The sequence below is a fragment of the Mya arenaria genome, chromosome 9, assembly GCF_026914265.1.
Source record: "Mya arenaria isolate MELC-2E11 chromosome 9, ASM2691426v1".
In the NCBI taxonomy this organism is placed as follows: Eukaryota; Metazoa; Mollusca; class Bivalvia; order Myida; family Myidae; genus Mya; species Mya arenaria.
Window position 1 is genome coordinate 64,587,452 of NC_069130.1, and position 18,262 is coordinate 64,605,713.

An 18,262-nucleotide genomic window follows, 5' to 3' on the forward strand; every position below is an offset into this window, starting at 1 on the left:
CAAATTTCTCCGGTTTAATTAGGTGCCAAAACATATAAATGTTAAAGTATGAATACATCGGTAATTAATCGATTACCCGATAGGTATTGTGTGTAAATAATACAAGTCATCCAGTAAATTAAAAACAAGAAAACACTTTCCAATCGACTGAACACGTTGCGGCCCTTATCGAGCTTAATGTAAAAGAAAAATAAATATGTTATAGAGGTTAATTTTAACTAGCTCTTGTTTTCATTTTCCTGACATTTAACAGCTTTTTAGAACACAAAAGTTAATCATGGTGTGTATTTTATGCAATAAAGCGATAGTACACCTTTTTCGGTCCTTACCCCCTGCAAATGCACTTAAAATGTTTACAACCTTCGTGCTTCGCACTCGGACTGTAAACCATTTTGCGAGCCTTTGCAGACGGTAACGACCTCAAAAGGTCTATTAACCATATAATAAAATATATGCTTTTGATAATCTACTGAGAGTTACATATAAAAGAATCAAAAGCCTAATCTAACCCTCTTGTAAAGGTTAACTATTACCTTTACATGCAATGAATGGAATGTCGATCATATATATGCCGCATTGCGCTATTTTGTCGTACATTTGCTTTAATGATGTTTACGGTATATTAAATAAAGAATATTTCAGGAAATTTACAATTCAGAACATTCATTGCGTATTTCGAATATTACCGAACGTTTTTCACGCAATAAAGAGAAAACTATTTTGTTTCCTTATTTGGCCTTTCAAATATTTTATTCCGTAATAGTCAGGTCTCAGTGCAAATATTGTGCACGCTGGGTCAAAGTTTTATAACTTGTAATTCTTGCAAATAATCTGAACATGACTACCAGGACCCTCTCAGGATCCATCTTATATTTTCTTAAACATTTATTGACATGGCGTGGAAGCATAAAAAAGGAAACATCAAAATAACAAGAAACGTTTGTCGTATACCTTTATAACAAACTTTTTGGTACATTAAATTGAAATTTAATAACTTGTCCTAAATCGTAGAATACGTTTTTTTTATATCTAGGTACACGAACCTAATGACCCGATTCATCAAAGCTCATGAAAAACGTTTCGGAGGATGTTGTTTTCTTATTTTAAATAATCCGATTTTTAATAAATGGGTAAACTTGAAGTCAATAGCCATGCATTAAAGTCTTGGTTCCAGGGCAGAAAAATGGGAAAAATAAGGACATTTACTGCACCCCTCCGTTTTACAAATATTTTGATATCAAATTGAAGGTTAAATTCTGTTGATTTTGAAAGTGAGTTTGGCCACATGGCGGCTCTTGCGAAGAGGAAATATCCAAGATGGCGCCAAAGATAGCCGCCATTAATTGCCATTTCAGTAAAAATACTGTGTTCGAATATAGCCTTTTATTATATATTAACTAAGAAAGAATAGTCAAATGGATATAACTCTTCTCATTATGAACTTCAAATTGACATATAACCTTAACTACTTTAAGGTCAAGGTCATTTTAAGGTAAAAGGAGAATTAATACCCTAACATTTGATTTTTCCTGTGTACTTTTCTTCTTTGTTAATTCATTTTCGTTCAGTCTGTGTCAAAATGTGGTGGCAGAATTGTAAAGTGTATGTTTCTTCATTTGAAAAATATTTAAGGATAAAGCTTTTATATCTTTTATTAAAAAGCCATGGTTTCATACTACAATTGCATTATGGTCGGTCGGGTTACAGAAAACAGACATATTTTTTTTTTAGGCCTTATTTAAAAGGGTACTGTGTTGGGTATTACTAATTATATGTAAAACAAATGAAAAAACTGTCATAATACATGAAGTTATTGTAGCTTGTATTTCTGCTTCTTTCAACTGAAATCAGATATCTATTTTCAAGGCCAAAATGGTTTTTGTCTGTATCATTTTCTGTCCTTTTTTTAAGTACACTTAACTACATAAACAACTCTTTCAGAAGATACCAAATAACATGGGGTCACTGTGCATCCAACCTTAAAGGAGCTGGACACCAAAATCAGCACTCTTTACATATAACAAGCCTAGAATTTTCAACATGAGCTGGTATAAGTCTGATAATACATAATTTTACATGATTAAAAGAAAATCTTGCTGCTGTCTCAGCTGAGTTTACCCATTTAAAAAATTGAAGATAATGGTTTCCCATTTTATAGTGTGTATATTTAGCATGTGATTGTCACGTGACAAGTACAGGTACATACCCAAATGCTTTTTTTAAATTAACTGGGATTTAATTAGTAGACAAATCCAGTAAATTTCGTATTGAAAAAGTATGCAAAACTGTATAAGATGCATGTGTCGTACGCAATGTGATACATCGATCAGTAATAAGATGCATGTGTCGTACGCAATGTGATACATCGATCAGTAATAAGATGCATGTGTCGTACGCAATGTGATACATCGATCAGTAATAAGATGCATGTGTCGTACGCAATGTGATACATCGATCAGTAATAAGATGCATGTGTCGTACGCAATGTGATACATCGATCAGTAATAAGATGCATGTGTCGTACGCAATGTGATACATCGATCAGTAATAAGATGCATGTGTCGTACGCAATGTGATACATCGATCAGTAATAAGATGCATGTGTCGTACGCAATGTGATACATCGATCAGTAATAAGATGCATGTGTCGTACGCAATGTGATACATCGATCAGTAATAAGATGCATGTGTCGTACGCAATGTGATACATCGATCAGTAATAAGATGCATGTGTCGTACGCAATGTGATACATCGATCAGTAATAAGATGCATGTGTCGTACGCAATGTGATACATCGATCAGTAATAAGATGCATGTGTCGTACGCAATGTGATACATCGATCAGTAATAAGATGCATGTGTCGTACGCAATGTGATACATCGATCAGTAATAAGATGCATGTGTCGTACGCAATGTGATACATCGATCAGTAATAAGATGCATGTGTCGTACGCAATGTGATACATCGATCAGTAATAAGATGCATGTGTCGTACGCAATGTGATACATAGATCAGTAATAAGAGCATGTGTCGTACGCAATGTGATACATCGATCAGTAATAAGATGCATGTGTCGTACGCAATGTGATACATCGATCAGTAATAAGATGCATGTGTCGTACGCAATGTGATACATCGATCAGTAATTAAGATGCATGTGTCGTACGCAATGTGATACATCGATCAGTAATAAGATGCATGTGTCGTACGCAATGTGATACATCGATCAGTAATAAGATGCATGTGTCGTACGCAATGTGATACATCGATCAGTAATTAAGATTCGTTGTATTGTACACAATGATAGAAATTTTGTGTACGTTTTTGACAAATTTCTTTTTTTTCCTTGCAATTGTATCATCTGGTGTTGAGTCCCTTTAAACAATTATTGAGTTCTGCTCCTTGGTATGAAAAGGACATGCAAAACTTAAACTTAATTTGGCCATGATACAAAAGTGTTCCAATTATTCACATGAAACTAACTATACGTGTAACCAGAAAAACACGAATGTTGTAATCTGGCACAAATCTTGTAATCTGGCACTTAAGTGTTCGTATCTGGCACAAGTGTTCGAATCTGGCACAAGTGTTGGAGTACAAGTGTTGGCATCTGGCACAAGTGTTACGTCTGGCACAAGTGTTGGAATCTGACACAAGTGCTGGAATCTGGCACAAGTGTTGTTATCTGGCACAAATGTTGTAATCTGGCACAAGTGTTGGCATCTGGCACAAGTGTTGGAATCTGGCACAAGAGTTGGCATCTGGCACAAATGCTGGATTCTGCACAAGTGTTGGAGTACAAGTGCTGGAATCTGGCACAAGTGTTGGCATCTTGCACAAGTGTTGAGTCTGGCACAAGTGTTGGAATCTGGCACAAGTGCTGGAATCTGGCACAAGTGCTGGAGTCTGGCACAAGTGTTGAGTCTGGCACAAGTGTTGGAATCTGGCACAAGTGCTGGAATCTGGCACAAGTGCTGGAGTCTGGCACAAGTGTTGGAATCTGGCACAAGTGTTGGAATCTGACACAAGTGCTGGAATCTGGCACAAGTGTTGGAATCTGACAAAAGTGTTGGAATCTGGAACTAGCATTGGAATCAGGCACTAGTGTTGGAATTTGCTCTAAGGTTTGGCAGTCAAGTTTCTTCCCTTGGTTATTATATTGCCTATTTTGATAGGCCAAGAGAATTTCATGCGAAAGAATACCCATTCTCTCTTACCATGTTTAGAGCCTGTTTTTTCCATTTCTGGGAAAGGGGTGCACCCCGTACTTAGTGGCACCGCCAAAGTAGACCCCCTCTAGCGTCAAATCCTTGATAAAACCCTGCTGTATCTGATATAGAAGTGTTTTATCTATGGTTTTGTTAGTTCCCCCCTCATCCCCTGCCCCTCCACTACCCCATCCCTGCTCCACCCCCACCCCTGCTTCAGCCCCTTTCATGTGAAATAATATATCTAGGTGGCTGTTGACTTATTTATATATAAAGTTATATTTGCTTAAATCTTCAACCAACTCTACATTTATATTTCTAGTAAATTACAAAACCCATACATTACAAAGTGAAGTGCAATTTGCTACTGCAAGGATTAGATATTCACTGCATTTTGTCGCATTGTATTGAATAGACGTTCGCGTGTGCAACCAACATGCATGCATGTGCATCGTGCAGCTGTAATTACCTCCTGGCAGTGTGTAGTCAAGTTTAAAGATTTTGTGTGACAATCTGCACATGCATACATGCAGAAGGGAATAGGCTTTAAACTGAACAGATTTCACGGTAATTGCTTATATATATATATACATATTATAACTTCTGTCTTTGTAATGTATAATTTTGTTGAAAACTGATACTCGTGGGATATACTTTTTACTTACATCATTTATTAGTTACTGAAGTCTGTCAAGCCAGACTACATTTTCTCATAGTTTTATCTAAATGTAGAAATCGTACATAATATACATGTCAAGAAACTTAAAAATGTCTTTGAAACTATCATACTCATGAATGTCCAGAATTGACAGGACACTGCACCGGCCTGATGTATATATTCATAACTGTTAAACCAATGGTGAGACTAGCAAGCCACATTCATGGTAGCCCTGACTGGACGGACATAGATTCAATATATATAGCTGTGTTAAACAAAGAAGGTTATTATCAAGGGCAGTCATGCTCACATTTTGCGTCATATCAATTATAAGTAGATGTCGCTAAGTGCCATCTTATACAAATGTATTTATATAAAAATTTCCGTCAGAATGTCGGTCAGACTTGTGGCTAAATGTTGGTTCAGATTATGGTGTTCAGAATGATGGTTCAGAATGGTGGTTCAGAATGGTGGTTTAGAATGGTGGGTCAGAATGGTGGTTCAGAATGGTGGTTCAGAATGGTGGTTTAGAATGGTGGGTCAGAATGGTGGGTCAGAATGGTGGCTCAAAATGGTGGCCAGAATGTTGGCTTAGAATGGTGGGTCAGAATGGTGGTTCAGAATGGTGGTTTAGAATGGTGGGTCAGAATGGTGGTTCAGAATGGTGGTTTAGAATGGTGGGTCAGAATGGTGGTTCAAAATGGTGGTTCAGAATGGTGGTTCAGAATGGTGGTTTAGAATGGTGGGTCAGAATGGTGGTTCAGAATGGTGGTTCAGAATGGTGGGTCAGAATAGTGGTTCAGAATGGTGGTTCAGAATGGTGGTTTAGAATGGTGGGTCAGAATGGTGGTTCAGAATGGTGGTTCAGAATGGTGGCCAGAATGTTGGCTCAGAATGGTGGTTTAGAATTGTGACTCAGAATGGTGGCTCAAAATGGTGGCCAGAATGTTGGCTCAGAATGGTGGTTCAGAATGGTGGTTTAGAATGTTGGCTCAGAATGGTGGGTCAGAATGGTGGTTCAGAATGGTGGGTCAGAATGGTGGGTCAGAATGGTGGTTCAGAATGGTGGTTCAGAATGGTGGTTTAGAATGGTGGGTCAGAATGGTGGTTCAGAATGGTGGTTCAGAATGGTGGCCAGAATGTTGGCTCAGAATGGTGGTTTAGAATTGTGACTCAGAATGGTGGCTCAAAATGGTGGCCAGAATGTTGGCTCAGAATGGTGGCTCAGAATGTTGGCTCAGAATGGTGGTCAGAATACAAACATTCTTTAGATCATACCATTTGAATTTTGTTATACAGATTTTGTCTGAAAAAAAGTGACTGAGCAAACTGAGTAAGCCCCCTTTTTAACATTGTTTTTAATTTATTTATATTTAGATTGGAAATGTTAAACAGTCAGCTTTTATAATGGAAAATTTTGAGTAGAATTTTGAACTTTGTCATTGAATATTGACAACCAGAAAACCCCTCATCAAATTCTCATTTTGAAAGATGCCGTCTTCCTGAATTCATTAGAGACATAAACAACACAGTTACACAGAGTTTGATGCATCATTGCTTCCAAAAAAAGCATTTTTCTGCATTTAATTATGTCAAAATATGCCAATCATTCAGACTGACACCTTTTTTTTCTCGAACATTTGGTTAAAATAGAAGCTATTGCTTAAAAATAAACAAACATCCATTTTCATAAGAATGAGGTAAATCTTAGTAATGAAAGTCCTTTTTGAGAGATCAAGAGAATGATGGTTCTCATACTCTTGGTCTATAATTTATTATGTACTTACATCTTGAGTCTAAGTGTGACTCAAAACTGCATATCTGAATTTCGTTGTAAAACTGTATTGGAAGATCAATAATGTTAGAAAAATGCTTCACGTCTTTCAAATAATATATTTAGTAATAATTCACACATCTCTTGCCAACATTATTTATATCAAAGATAATAATTATGTAACTTTTTCAAATTCACTTCTCTGAGTCTAAAACTCAGACTGAAGACCTTAGTGAATACAGACCTTGGACTTGCCTGGGTTATGTCAATATAGTGGTCAAGAACTGGCTAATCTATGGACTTTCCTGGATTATGACAACATCAAATTCAAGAGCATGTTCCCCTGTTGGGGCTGTACCATGTACTTTCCTGGTAATGACAATATTGAGGGCAAGGGAATGTCCCCCTGTTGGAGCTATACCATGGACTTTCCTGGGTTATGACAACATAAAGGTGAAGAGAATGTTCCCCTGTTGGGGCTGTACCATGTACTTTCCTGGGTTATGACAATATCAAGGTGAAGAGAATGTTCCCCTGTTGGGGCTGTACCATGTACTTTCCTGGGTTATGACAATATCAAGGTGAAGAGAATGTTCCCCTGTTAGGGCTGTACCATGGACTTTCCTGGATTATGACAATATCAAGGACAAGAGAATGTTCCCCTGTTGGGGCTGTACCATGTACTTTCCTGGGTTATGACAATATCAAGGTGAAGAGAATGTTCCCCTGTTAGGGCTGTACCATGTACTTTCCTGAGTTATGACAATATCAAGGTGAAGAGAATGTTCCCCTGTTGGGGCTGTACCATGTACTTTCTTGGGTTATGACAATATCAAGGTGAAGAGAATGTTCCCCTGTTAGGGCTGTACCATGGACTTTCCTGGGTTATGACAATATCAATGTCAATAAAATGTTCCCCTGTTTGGGCTGTACCATGGACTTTCCTGGGTTATGACAATATTGAGGTAAAGAGAATGTTCCCCTGTTGGGGCTGTACCATGGACTTTCCTGGGTTATGATAATATCAAGGTGAAGAGAATGTTCCCCTGTTGGGGCTGTACCATGGACTTTCCTGGGTTATGACAATATCAAGGTAAAGAGAATGTTCCCCTATTGGAGCTATTCCATGTACTTTCCTGGGTAATGACAACATCAAGGTGAAGAGAATGTCCCCCTGTTGGAGCTATACCATGGACTTTCCTGGGTAATGACAACATCAAGGTGAAGAGAATGTTCCCCTGTTGGGGCTGTACCATGTACTTTCCTGGTAATGACAATATCAAGGTGAAGAGAATGTCCCCCTGTTGGAGCTATACCATGGACTTTCCTGGGTAATGACAACATCAAGGTGAAGAGAATGTCCCCCTGTTGGAGCTATACCATGGACTTTCCTGGTAATGACAATATCAAGGTGAAGAGAATGTTCCCCTATTGGAGCTATACCATGTACTTTCCTGGGTAATGACAACATCAAGGTGAAGAGAATGTTCCCCTGTTGGGGCTGTACCATGGACTTTCCTGGGTTATGACAATATCAAGGACAAGAGAATGTTCCCCTGTTGGAGCTATACCATGGACTTTCCTGGGTTATGACACCATAAAGGTGAAGAGAATGTTCCCCTGTTGGGGCTGTACCATGTACTTTCCTGAGTTATGATAATATCAAGGTCAAGAGAATGTTCCCCTGTTGGAGCTATACCATGGACTTTCCTGGGTTATGACACCATAAAGGTGAAGAGAATGTTCCCCTGTTAGGGCTGTACCATGGACTTTCCTGATTTATGACAATATTGAGGCCAAGGGAATGTTCCCCTGTTGGGGCTGTACCATGTACTTTCCTGGGTTATGACAATGTCAAGGTAAAGAGAATGTTCCCCTGTTGGGGCTGTACCATGTACTTTCCTGGGTTATGACAATATCAAGATCAAGAGAATGTTCCCCTGTTGGGGCTGTACCATGTACTTTCCTGGATTATGACAATATCAAGGACAAGAGAATGTTCCCCTGTTGGAGCTATACCATGGACTTTCCTGGGTTATGACAACATAAAGGTGAAGAGAATGTTCCCCTGTTGGGGCTGTACCATGTACTTTCCTGGGTTATGACAATATCAAGATCAAGAGAATGTTCCCCTGTTGGGGCTGTACCATGGACTTTCCTGGGTTATGACAATATCAAGATCAAGAGAATGTTCCCCTGTTGGAGCTATACCATGGACTTTCCTGGGTTATGACAATATCAAGGTGAAGAGAATGTTCCCCTGTTGGGGCTGTACCATGTACTTTCCTGGGTTATGACAATATCAAGGTGAAGAGAATGTTCCCCTGTTGGGGCTGTACCATGTACTTTCCTGGGTTATGACAATATCAAGGTGAAGAGAATGTTCCCCTGTTGGGGCTGTACCATGTACTTTCCTGGGTTATGACAATATCAAGATCAAGAGAATGTTCCCCTGTTGGGGCTGTACCATGTACTTTCCTGGGTTATGACAATATCAAGGTGAAGAGAATGTTCCCCTGTTGGGGCTGTACCATGTACTTTCCTGGGTTATGACAATATCAAGGTGAAGAGAATGTTCCCCTGTTTGGGCTGTACCATGGACTTTCCTGGGTTATGACAATATTGAGGTAAAGAGAATGTTCCCCTGTTGGGGCTGTACCATGGACTTTCCTGGGTTATGACAATATCAAGGTGAAGAGAATGTTCCCCTGTTGGGGCTGTACCATGGACTTTCCTGAGTTATGACAATATCAAGGTGAAGAGAATGTTCCCCTGTTAGGGCTGTACCATGTACTTTCCTGAGTTATGACAATATCAAGGTGAAGAGAATGTTCCCCTGTTGGGGCTGTACCATGTACTTTCCTGTGTTATGACAATATTGAGGCCAAGGGAATGTTCCCATTTTTGGGCTGTACCATGGACTTACCTGGGTTATGACAATTTTGAGGCCAAGGGAATGTTCCCCTGTTGGGGCTTGACCATGTACCTTCCTGGGTTATGACAATATTGAGGCCAAGGGAATGTTCCCCTGTTGGGGCTGTACCATGTACTTTCCTGGGTTATGACAATATTGAGGCCAAGGGAATGTTCCCCTGTTGGGGCTGTACCATGTACTTTCCTGGGTTATGACAATATTGAGGCCAAGGGAATGTTCCCATTTTTGGGCTGTACCATGGACTTACCTGGGTTATGACAATATTGAGGCCAAGGGAATGTTCCCATTTTGGGGCTGTACCATGGACTTACCTGGGTTATGACAATTTTGAGGCCAAGGGAATGTTCCCTTGTTGGGGCTGTACCATGGACTTACCTGGGTTATGACAATATTGAGGCCAAGGGAATGTTCCCATTTTTGGGCTGTACCATGGACTTACCTGGGTTATGACAATATTGAGGCCAAGGGAATGTTCCATTTTTGGGCTGTACCATGGACTTACCTGGGTTATGACAATATTGAGGCCAAGGGAATGTTCCCATTTTGGGGCTGTACCATGGACTTACCTGGGTTATGACAATATTGAGGCCAAGGGAATGTTCCCATTTTGGGGCTGTACCATGGACTTACCTGGGTTATGACAATATTGAGGCCAAGGGAATGTTCCCATTTTTGGGCTGTACCATGGACTTACCTGGGTTATGACAATATTGAGGCCAAGGGAATGTTCCCATTTTTGGGCTGTACCATGGACTTACCTGGGTTATGACAATTTTGAGGCCAAGGGAATGTTCCCTTGTTGGGGCTAGACCATGTACCTTCCTGGGTTATGCTAATATTGAGGTCAAGAGTATGGTGTTTTATAAGGGTTGAAACTGGGGCTTTCCTGAGTTATGCCAATATCGAAGTAAAGAGTTTGGTGCCCTTTTTGGGTTGAAAGTGGGGGTTTCCTGGGTTAAACCAATATAGAGGTATAGAGTATGGTCACATACGAGGGTTGAAACTGGGGGGTTTCCTGGTTATAGCTATTGTACTTTTTAAGAGGTCAAGATTAGGTTTCCTGGTCTCAAGGACATCTTGGTTAACATGAAAAAATTGCTAGATATTCATAAGATATTTCTTTCATCTTCAGTATAATTAATAAGGTTCAGAAAGTTTGTCCCATTCTCCTAATGTTCATAGTGTCTTCCAATAATATGATTGAAGAACTTGATCTTAAGAAAAATCCCTGAATGTCATGCTATTGTCAGGCTGCATTTTAATATTCATTATGATGATGATTGAAAAGCTAATCTGTACTTTCAATTACACTAGAATTAGATTACCACCATATTTAAATCCCTAGAAGTTATTCTTAAGTTAATGACAGTATCATGATACATCAATTGTAAAATGAATCTCTAATGAAAAGACTTCATGTAAATCCTGTCTATTAAACACCAAAATGACTTCTGTCAACATTGTCGGTTAAAATCTAGATGTAATGACTCATGAAAACATTGTCGACTTCATTTTAACATTGTAAACTTTAACCTGAATGTAATGACTTCATGTTAACATTGTCAATTTAAACCTAAATGTTATGACTTCATGTCAACATTGTCAACTAAAACCTAAATGTAATTACGTTATATTAACATTGTCAACTTAAATCTTAATGTAATTACTTCATGTCAACATTGTCAACTTATTTTTCACATAAGTATAAAAACTAAATATTATGACTTCATGTTAACATTGTCATCTTAAACCTATATGTATTGACTTCAGGTTTTACATTGTCAACTATAACCTAAATGTTATGACTTCATGTTAACATTGTCAACTAAAAACTAAATGTAATAACTTCATGTTAACATTGTCAACTAAAAACTAAATGTAATGATTTCATGTTAACATTGTCATCTTAAACCTATATGTATTGACCTCAGGTTTTACATTGTCAACTATAACCTAAATGTAATGATTCCTTGTTAACATTGCCAACTAAAAACTAAATGTATTGATGTTATGTTAACATTGTCAACTTATAACTAAATGTAATGATATCATGTTAACATTGCCAACTAAAACCTAAATGTAATGATTTCATGTTGAAATTGTCAACTAAAAACTAAATATAATGATTTCATGTAAACATTGCCAACTAAAACCTAAATGTAATGATTTTGATGTTAAAATTGTCAACTAAAAACTAAATATAATGATTTCATGTTAACATTGCCAACTAAAACCAAAATGTTATGATTTCATGTTAACCTTGTCAACTTAAACACCTAAATGGAATGACATCATGTTACCATTGTCAACTAAAACCTAAATGTAATGACTTCATGTCAACATTGTCAGTTAAACCCAAAATAAAATGACTTCATGTTCTCATCGTCAATAAGACCCTAAATGTAATAAGTTCATGTTAATATTGTCAATCTTACTCTTATTGTCATGTAATTTTAATTATATGTTCTTTGCAAATGGAGTCATTTTTGTCCAATCAAAATGCAGGAATGAAGTAAACAATGACTGTATAGTTATTAACATTGTTTTTTTTTGCTCCTGCAAGATCAACATAAGTTTTCATCTGAAGAAATGAAAATAAGCAGCTGTCAGTTAAATGAATCTGTGTCAGAATGATTTTTTGTTTTCAATTTCAGTGCCGACTGTTACACGGGAATCAACATGGCCGACCGGCACCAGAGAGAGGAGTTTCTCTGGCCACCTGCTCAGGTTAGAAAAAACATGTTTTCCTTATTTTGGCCACGGTTTGGACCAAACTTGGCTACTCTCTGCCATACTTGGCCAGACTTGCGTTATATCTTTTGCATAATTCATTCATATTAGCTCTTTATTTGTGAATAATTATTTTGAATTAAGCTGATAGTGAAGCTTCTGATTAAGCTTTCATCAAGCTCAGGGCACCTGGATTAAAAAAAATCTTCAGTTTTAAATAATTGAATATCTTATTTCATTTGCCATACATAACAAACTGAATATGAACAAAGTTGTTTGTAAATATTTCCAGAAAAATTCTTGAAACTTAAGATGAAAATATTACTATAATTCTACCATAACAAATATTGTGAGTCTGATCCTCACGGTTGACCCGAGGGCACTTAAGGCTGCTCCAAAATTAGGGCAAGTACTTAATTGTCCTATTATAACCCAAGGGAAAACATACTTGTTTGACTTGGAGACCACCTAGTCCATACAAACAGCCGCTTCAGAGTCTTGATGATTTTTGTCTTGGCAGCTCTATGCTAGGGGGGACTCCTCTATGCTCTATGTTAAGGGCATCATATTGAAGGTTCAAATGCTAAAAAAGTTCCCTTAACACATACACACTATTGTGTATTGTGGCTCGGTGACCACCAACCAAGTTCACCGGCACTCCGGTTGGCAATCAAACCTCGGAGCTGTTTTACCAAGAAACCTAGATGTGGGGTTAAGTAGCTAGGAGAGATTTATGAACTGTTGAACCGCACTGTTGACCATCTCTCTTAGAAATGAAACCGCTCCAAGGATTATAATGATGAAACGGCACCCAGGGATGCGTTGGTAGAAATACTGCAATGGTAGATTTGAAATTATAGTAACTGATACCCCAAAACCCAGTCTAATAATAGATTGGGTAATTTATTCCTCATATTGATGACTGTTGGTAAGAGGTAGCATATTCCTTTTTTTCAATTTTCAAACTAGATTTCATTTAATTTATATATAATAGTATTTTTACTTTTAAATAAGTCCAAATGAAAGTTTGTGAGCCCTGATGAAGTGATTTCATAATAATCAAGGGGATATGCTTGTTTTACAATTAAGGAACAACTTTAATCTGTTTCATAAAAAGGCCACTCAAATTTAATCTTTTGTTCTATGGCTTTTGGCCAATGACCAAAATATAAAAGACAAAAAACTTAAAAAGAAGAGCTGGTGAAAGCAGCCATTCTTTCCTACATAATTGATCATATAGAATAATAATCTAGGATAATTAGAAGTTCAGTCTCCCCTCTATTTGTTATTTTAGGCAAAAAAAAACAAGATGTATTCATTAAAGATATAAATGTTTCAGCGTTAAGCAACCTAATATAACAGTTTTTTGCATTTTTCAACAACGTTTTTCATGACAGTGTTTTGTCATTTTCAATTTATTTGGTATAACAAATGGAGATGTGGCTTATTTTATTCTTTTAAATAATTCACAATCTGTGAGTGCTGTAAGGTAGTAAAGCTAATGGGGAGATGCATGTTTAATTCTGTAAGCAAACCTTTAATGTAAACGTCTGACTAAATATATAGTGGAAGCAATGTTATCAGTGCATGTTGGATGATTCAAAATGCACATTTGGAGTGAGCCATATCATATTTTACATGTTCCACTTGATTCTGTTTGTATTAGCTGCAAGATATGCACTGTAGGTGATAGGAGACATGCACAGTTAAACGCTCTTAATCAGCTTTGAAATCTGTCTACTGTAAGTAAGTGTTTTTAAACTATTCAAAATCCATGAGCAAGAGTTTATATTTATGAAAAAACTTTAGCTATTGCAAATTACTAAATGTATAAATGAATCACGTGGTACATATGTTTTTGTATTGTTGTTTTTAAAGTAAGTTTAAATATTAAGATCACAATAAAATAAAGAATTTATATTAACATAAAAATTAAATCATTTAGATCCTTTTAATTTAAGCAGCTATTAATGATAACATCAATATTGAATTAATTGTTATTCTTCTCTACTTCAAGTTTAGGATAAATATTGAACAAAAAAAATCATAAATCATTTAAACATTGGTCACTTTAACCTAAAATCAACAATAGATAAATGGTAATTTTGAAGGTTGCTTAAAGGTTGATATGAAATAGATGTAATCCAAGGTCTTTGTTACCTAGCTAGGTCACCCTAACATGGGTCGCATTTACCTAGGTCACTTTAACCTAGGTCACTTTAACCTAGGTCACTTTAACCTAGCTAGGTCACTGTAACCTAGCTAGGTCACTTTAACCTAGGTCACTTTAACCTATCACTTTAACCTAGCTAGGTCACTTTAACCTAGGACACTTTAACCCAACTAGGTCACTTTAACCTAGGTCACTTTAACCTAGCTAGGTCACTTTAAACCAACTAGGTCACTTTATCTTAGCTATGTCACTTTAAACTAGCTTGGTCACTTTAATCTAGGTCACTTTAAACTTGCTAGGTCACTTTAAACCAACCAACTATGTCACTTTAACCTAGCTATGTCACTTTAAACCAACTATGTCACTTTAACTTAGCTATGTCACTTTAAACCAACTAGGTCACTTTAACTTAGCTATGTCACTTTAAACCAACTAGGTCACTTATACCTAGCTAGGTCACTTTAAACCAACTAGGTCACTTTAACTTAGCTATGTCACTTTAAACTAGCTTGGTCACTTTAATCTAGGTCACTTTAACCTAGCTAGGTCACTTTAACCTAGGTCACTTTAACCTAGCTATGTCACTTTAAACTAGCTAGGTCACTTTAATCTAGGTCACTTTAACCTCGGTCACTTTAACCTAGGTCACTTTAACCTAGCTATGTCACTTTAAACTAGCTAGGTCACTTTAATCTAGGTCACTTTAACCTCGGTCACTTTAACCTAGCTAGGTCACTTTAACTTAGGTCATTTATCATTGGTCACTTTTTGATCCAGTGGATTACTTTGACCACCTCTGACAAAGTGACCAGGCGGAGTGAAGCTAGTTGATAAAGGGATTAGCTCGATGTAGGTGATCAAAAGAGCGGCATTTGAAATTGGCGACCATTTGTGCTTTTGTTTGTTAGACAAAATTAACAAGTGTTATCCTAGGTCACTTAAACCTAGCCCTTAAACTTTAACCCTAATCACAACCTGAAACCTAGCCCTCAAACCTTAGCGCTTAAACCTTAATCCCAGACCCTAACCTTAAACCACGCCCTCAAACCTTCACACAAACCTGTGGCTATGCAAACCTGGACAAAACCTTCAAACCTGTGTCTATGAAAAAACAGGCAAAAACCTTCAAACCTGTGTCTTTACAAACACTGACAAAATTTCTGTCAATACAAACCCTGACAAAACCTGTCAATGTAGACCCTGACAAAACCTGTCAATGTAGACCCTGACAAAACCTGTCAATGGAGACCCTGACAAAACCTGTCAATGGAGACCCTGACAAAACCTTTGTCAATGCAGACCCTGAAAAAACCTGTCAATGCAGACCCTGAAAAAACCTGTCAATGTAGACCCTGAAAAAACTTGTCAATGTAGACCCTGACAAAACCTGTCAATGCAGACCCTGACAAAACCTGTCAATGCAGACCCTGACAAAACCTGTCAATGCATACCCTGACAAAATCTGTCAATACAGACTCTGACAAAACCTGTCAAAGCAGACCCTAACAAAACCTGTCAATGTAGACCCTGACAAAACCTGTCAATGCAGACCCTGACAAAACCTGTCAATGCATACCCTGACAAAACCTGTCAATGTAGACCCTGACAAAACCTGTCAATGGAGACCCTGACAAAACCTGTCAATGCAGACCCTGACAAAACCTGTCAATGTAGACCCTGACAAAACCTGTCAATGCAGACCCTGACAAAACCTGTCAATGTAGACCCTGACAAAACCTGTCAATGGAGACCCTGACAAAACCTGTCAATGGAGACCCTGACAAAACCTGTCAATGTAGACCCTGACAAAACCTTTGTTTATACAAACCCTGACAAAACATGTGTTAATTCAAACCCTGACAAAACCTTTGTTTAAACAAACCCTAACATTAGCTGTGTCAATGCAAACCCTGACAAAACCTTTGTCAATGCAGACCCTGGCCTTAATTGAAACGTGAGGCTGCTGTATGTTAATGATTTAGAGCCAGCAAGTGCCTTTAAAGCTGTAGCACACATTCTTTTAACCTGCACAGTATCTGGGACATGTGCAGTTAACATGCATAATGTGTGCAGTAATATGCACCGCATGTAATCTTTGTTTACGTCGAGTCTGGCTTTTTGCATAGGTGATTTATTTACGGCAGGATATTTATAAACTTAAACTAAGTTAAAGAAAGGATATGGTGTTAAATTTATTCTGAATTTAAAAATTGTCTCCAGGGCTTTGCGGAATTTTTAAAAATTGTTTAGAATTTTACAGCTATGTGATGTATAAGTAATAGGATGTATAAACTGATTTCTGGTCGAACAGGCGGATTTAACGACAAGATAAAAGCCTGAATGCAAACCTTTGTTTAAAAGGTAAATGCTTGTGTCTGAATCATCAAGCCGAGAAATTATGGCTTTTAGGTTTTAATCTTTCATTTTTATATTTCAATTATGATATTATTGTTCATTGGAAATAGTTCAATAATAGTGTAAATGTATGATATGGTGTTTGAATATGTGGCTGAAAGTTAGAATTTTGATGAAGGTTTATTATGCTAATGTTATCTATCCCACAGTGCAACGGAATGCATGTTTCGGTCATGCGCGCTCAAGTGTACACCGAAATGCATTTTTACCCTAAAATGCAGACAGTAGACACTTAATAGAGCTGCAATTGTTTACATCTCGTGTAATGGAATATTTACTGCACTTAATTGTAAGACGTTACATTATTCATTATTTAAAGATAGTTTAATTTGTCAGCCGAGGGCGCGTTTATCGCAAGCTGTCTGGTTTTGGGGTCAGACAAAGATGGCGGCTATGACTTCAGTGCTGTGCGCGGTATGCGCGCCACATACATATGTACTGTTGTACATTACACATAATATATGTTCATTTCGTACTCGTTACTGTTTATCATCATGATATGACAGAATGGTAAAAAAACAACATTAAATCTATTGTATACTTTTCTGAAAGCGTTATTCATTTGTTCTCTTCGCGTGTTGCTTCGCTATGATGTAGAAAATTGTATGCCGCGCGCCATATTTACTTTTATTTAGGCAAGTCAACAGTAATCTAAATGATGGATTTGTGGAGATGTTACATATAAAATAAAAATTGGGAATGCCATATGCGGTTCCATAATTTAAAATATTGAAGTTTAATAAATAACTCATTACTATCTTTGACTATTTTTTTTTTTCACGAAATGTGTAAATGATATCTATACAGTGTCATAGGCGGCGCTTTGCAGTGGGGGCGCTGTTCGTATTATTTCATGGATAATTGTGCATATGCTTAATTTGACGTAAGAAAATGCTTATTTATCTTATGAAGAAGCTTGAAAATGGCATCGTACATAAAATTGATGTATAGAATATCTTTTTTTCAGACTCGGGAACAATTTAAAAAAAATGCAGATTCAGTTTTATACATAGAAACAGGAACCATCTTATATCCATGGATTTATTTGGGCTTTTAAATTGTAAGGTATGAACATGCATCTTTTGATGTGATTTTTGTTACGCCATTTGTAAAAGAATATTCACCATTTTCCTCATATTTATTTTTTTAGGCGAGTTTTTTTTTTTTCTTAATTCGGACCTGTTTTTTGCTTTTTTTTTAAATTAATGATAGATTTCTATTTAAAATAAAACAACTAATCATAAACTTTTGTTGTTGCCATTGATTCAAACCAGTCTGATATTTGGCAACAATGCTTGGAACCAGTCTAATATTGGTTGGCAATGCTGCAAACCAGTCTAATATCGGTTGGCAATGCTGCAAACCA

The 18,262-nt window shown here is 37.2% G+C and overlaps 1 protein-coding gene across 1 annotated transcript in view; it reads left to right on the plus strand.

Annotated features, from left to right (window-relative positions):
- The window catches only part of LOC128246279 (uncharacterized), a 94,684-nt gene that overhangs the window by 42,707 nt on the left and 33,715 nt on the right, over positions 1-18,262 (plus strand). Inside the window, exons 9-11 of the mRNA XM_052964472.1 lie at positions 3,553-4,052; positions 4,771-4,778; positions 12,233-12,305. Coding sequence (XP_052820432.1) covers positions 3,553-4,052; positions 4,771-4,778; positions 12,233-12,305 — 581 coding nt within the window. The remainder of the gene's footprint in view (positions 1-3,552; positions 4,053-4,770; positions 4,779-12,232; positions 12,306-18,262) is intronic.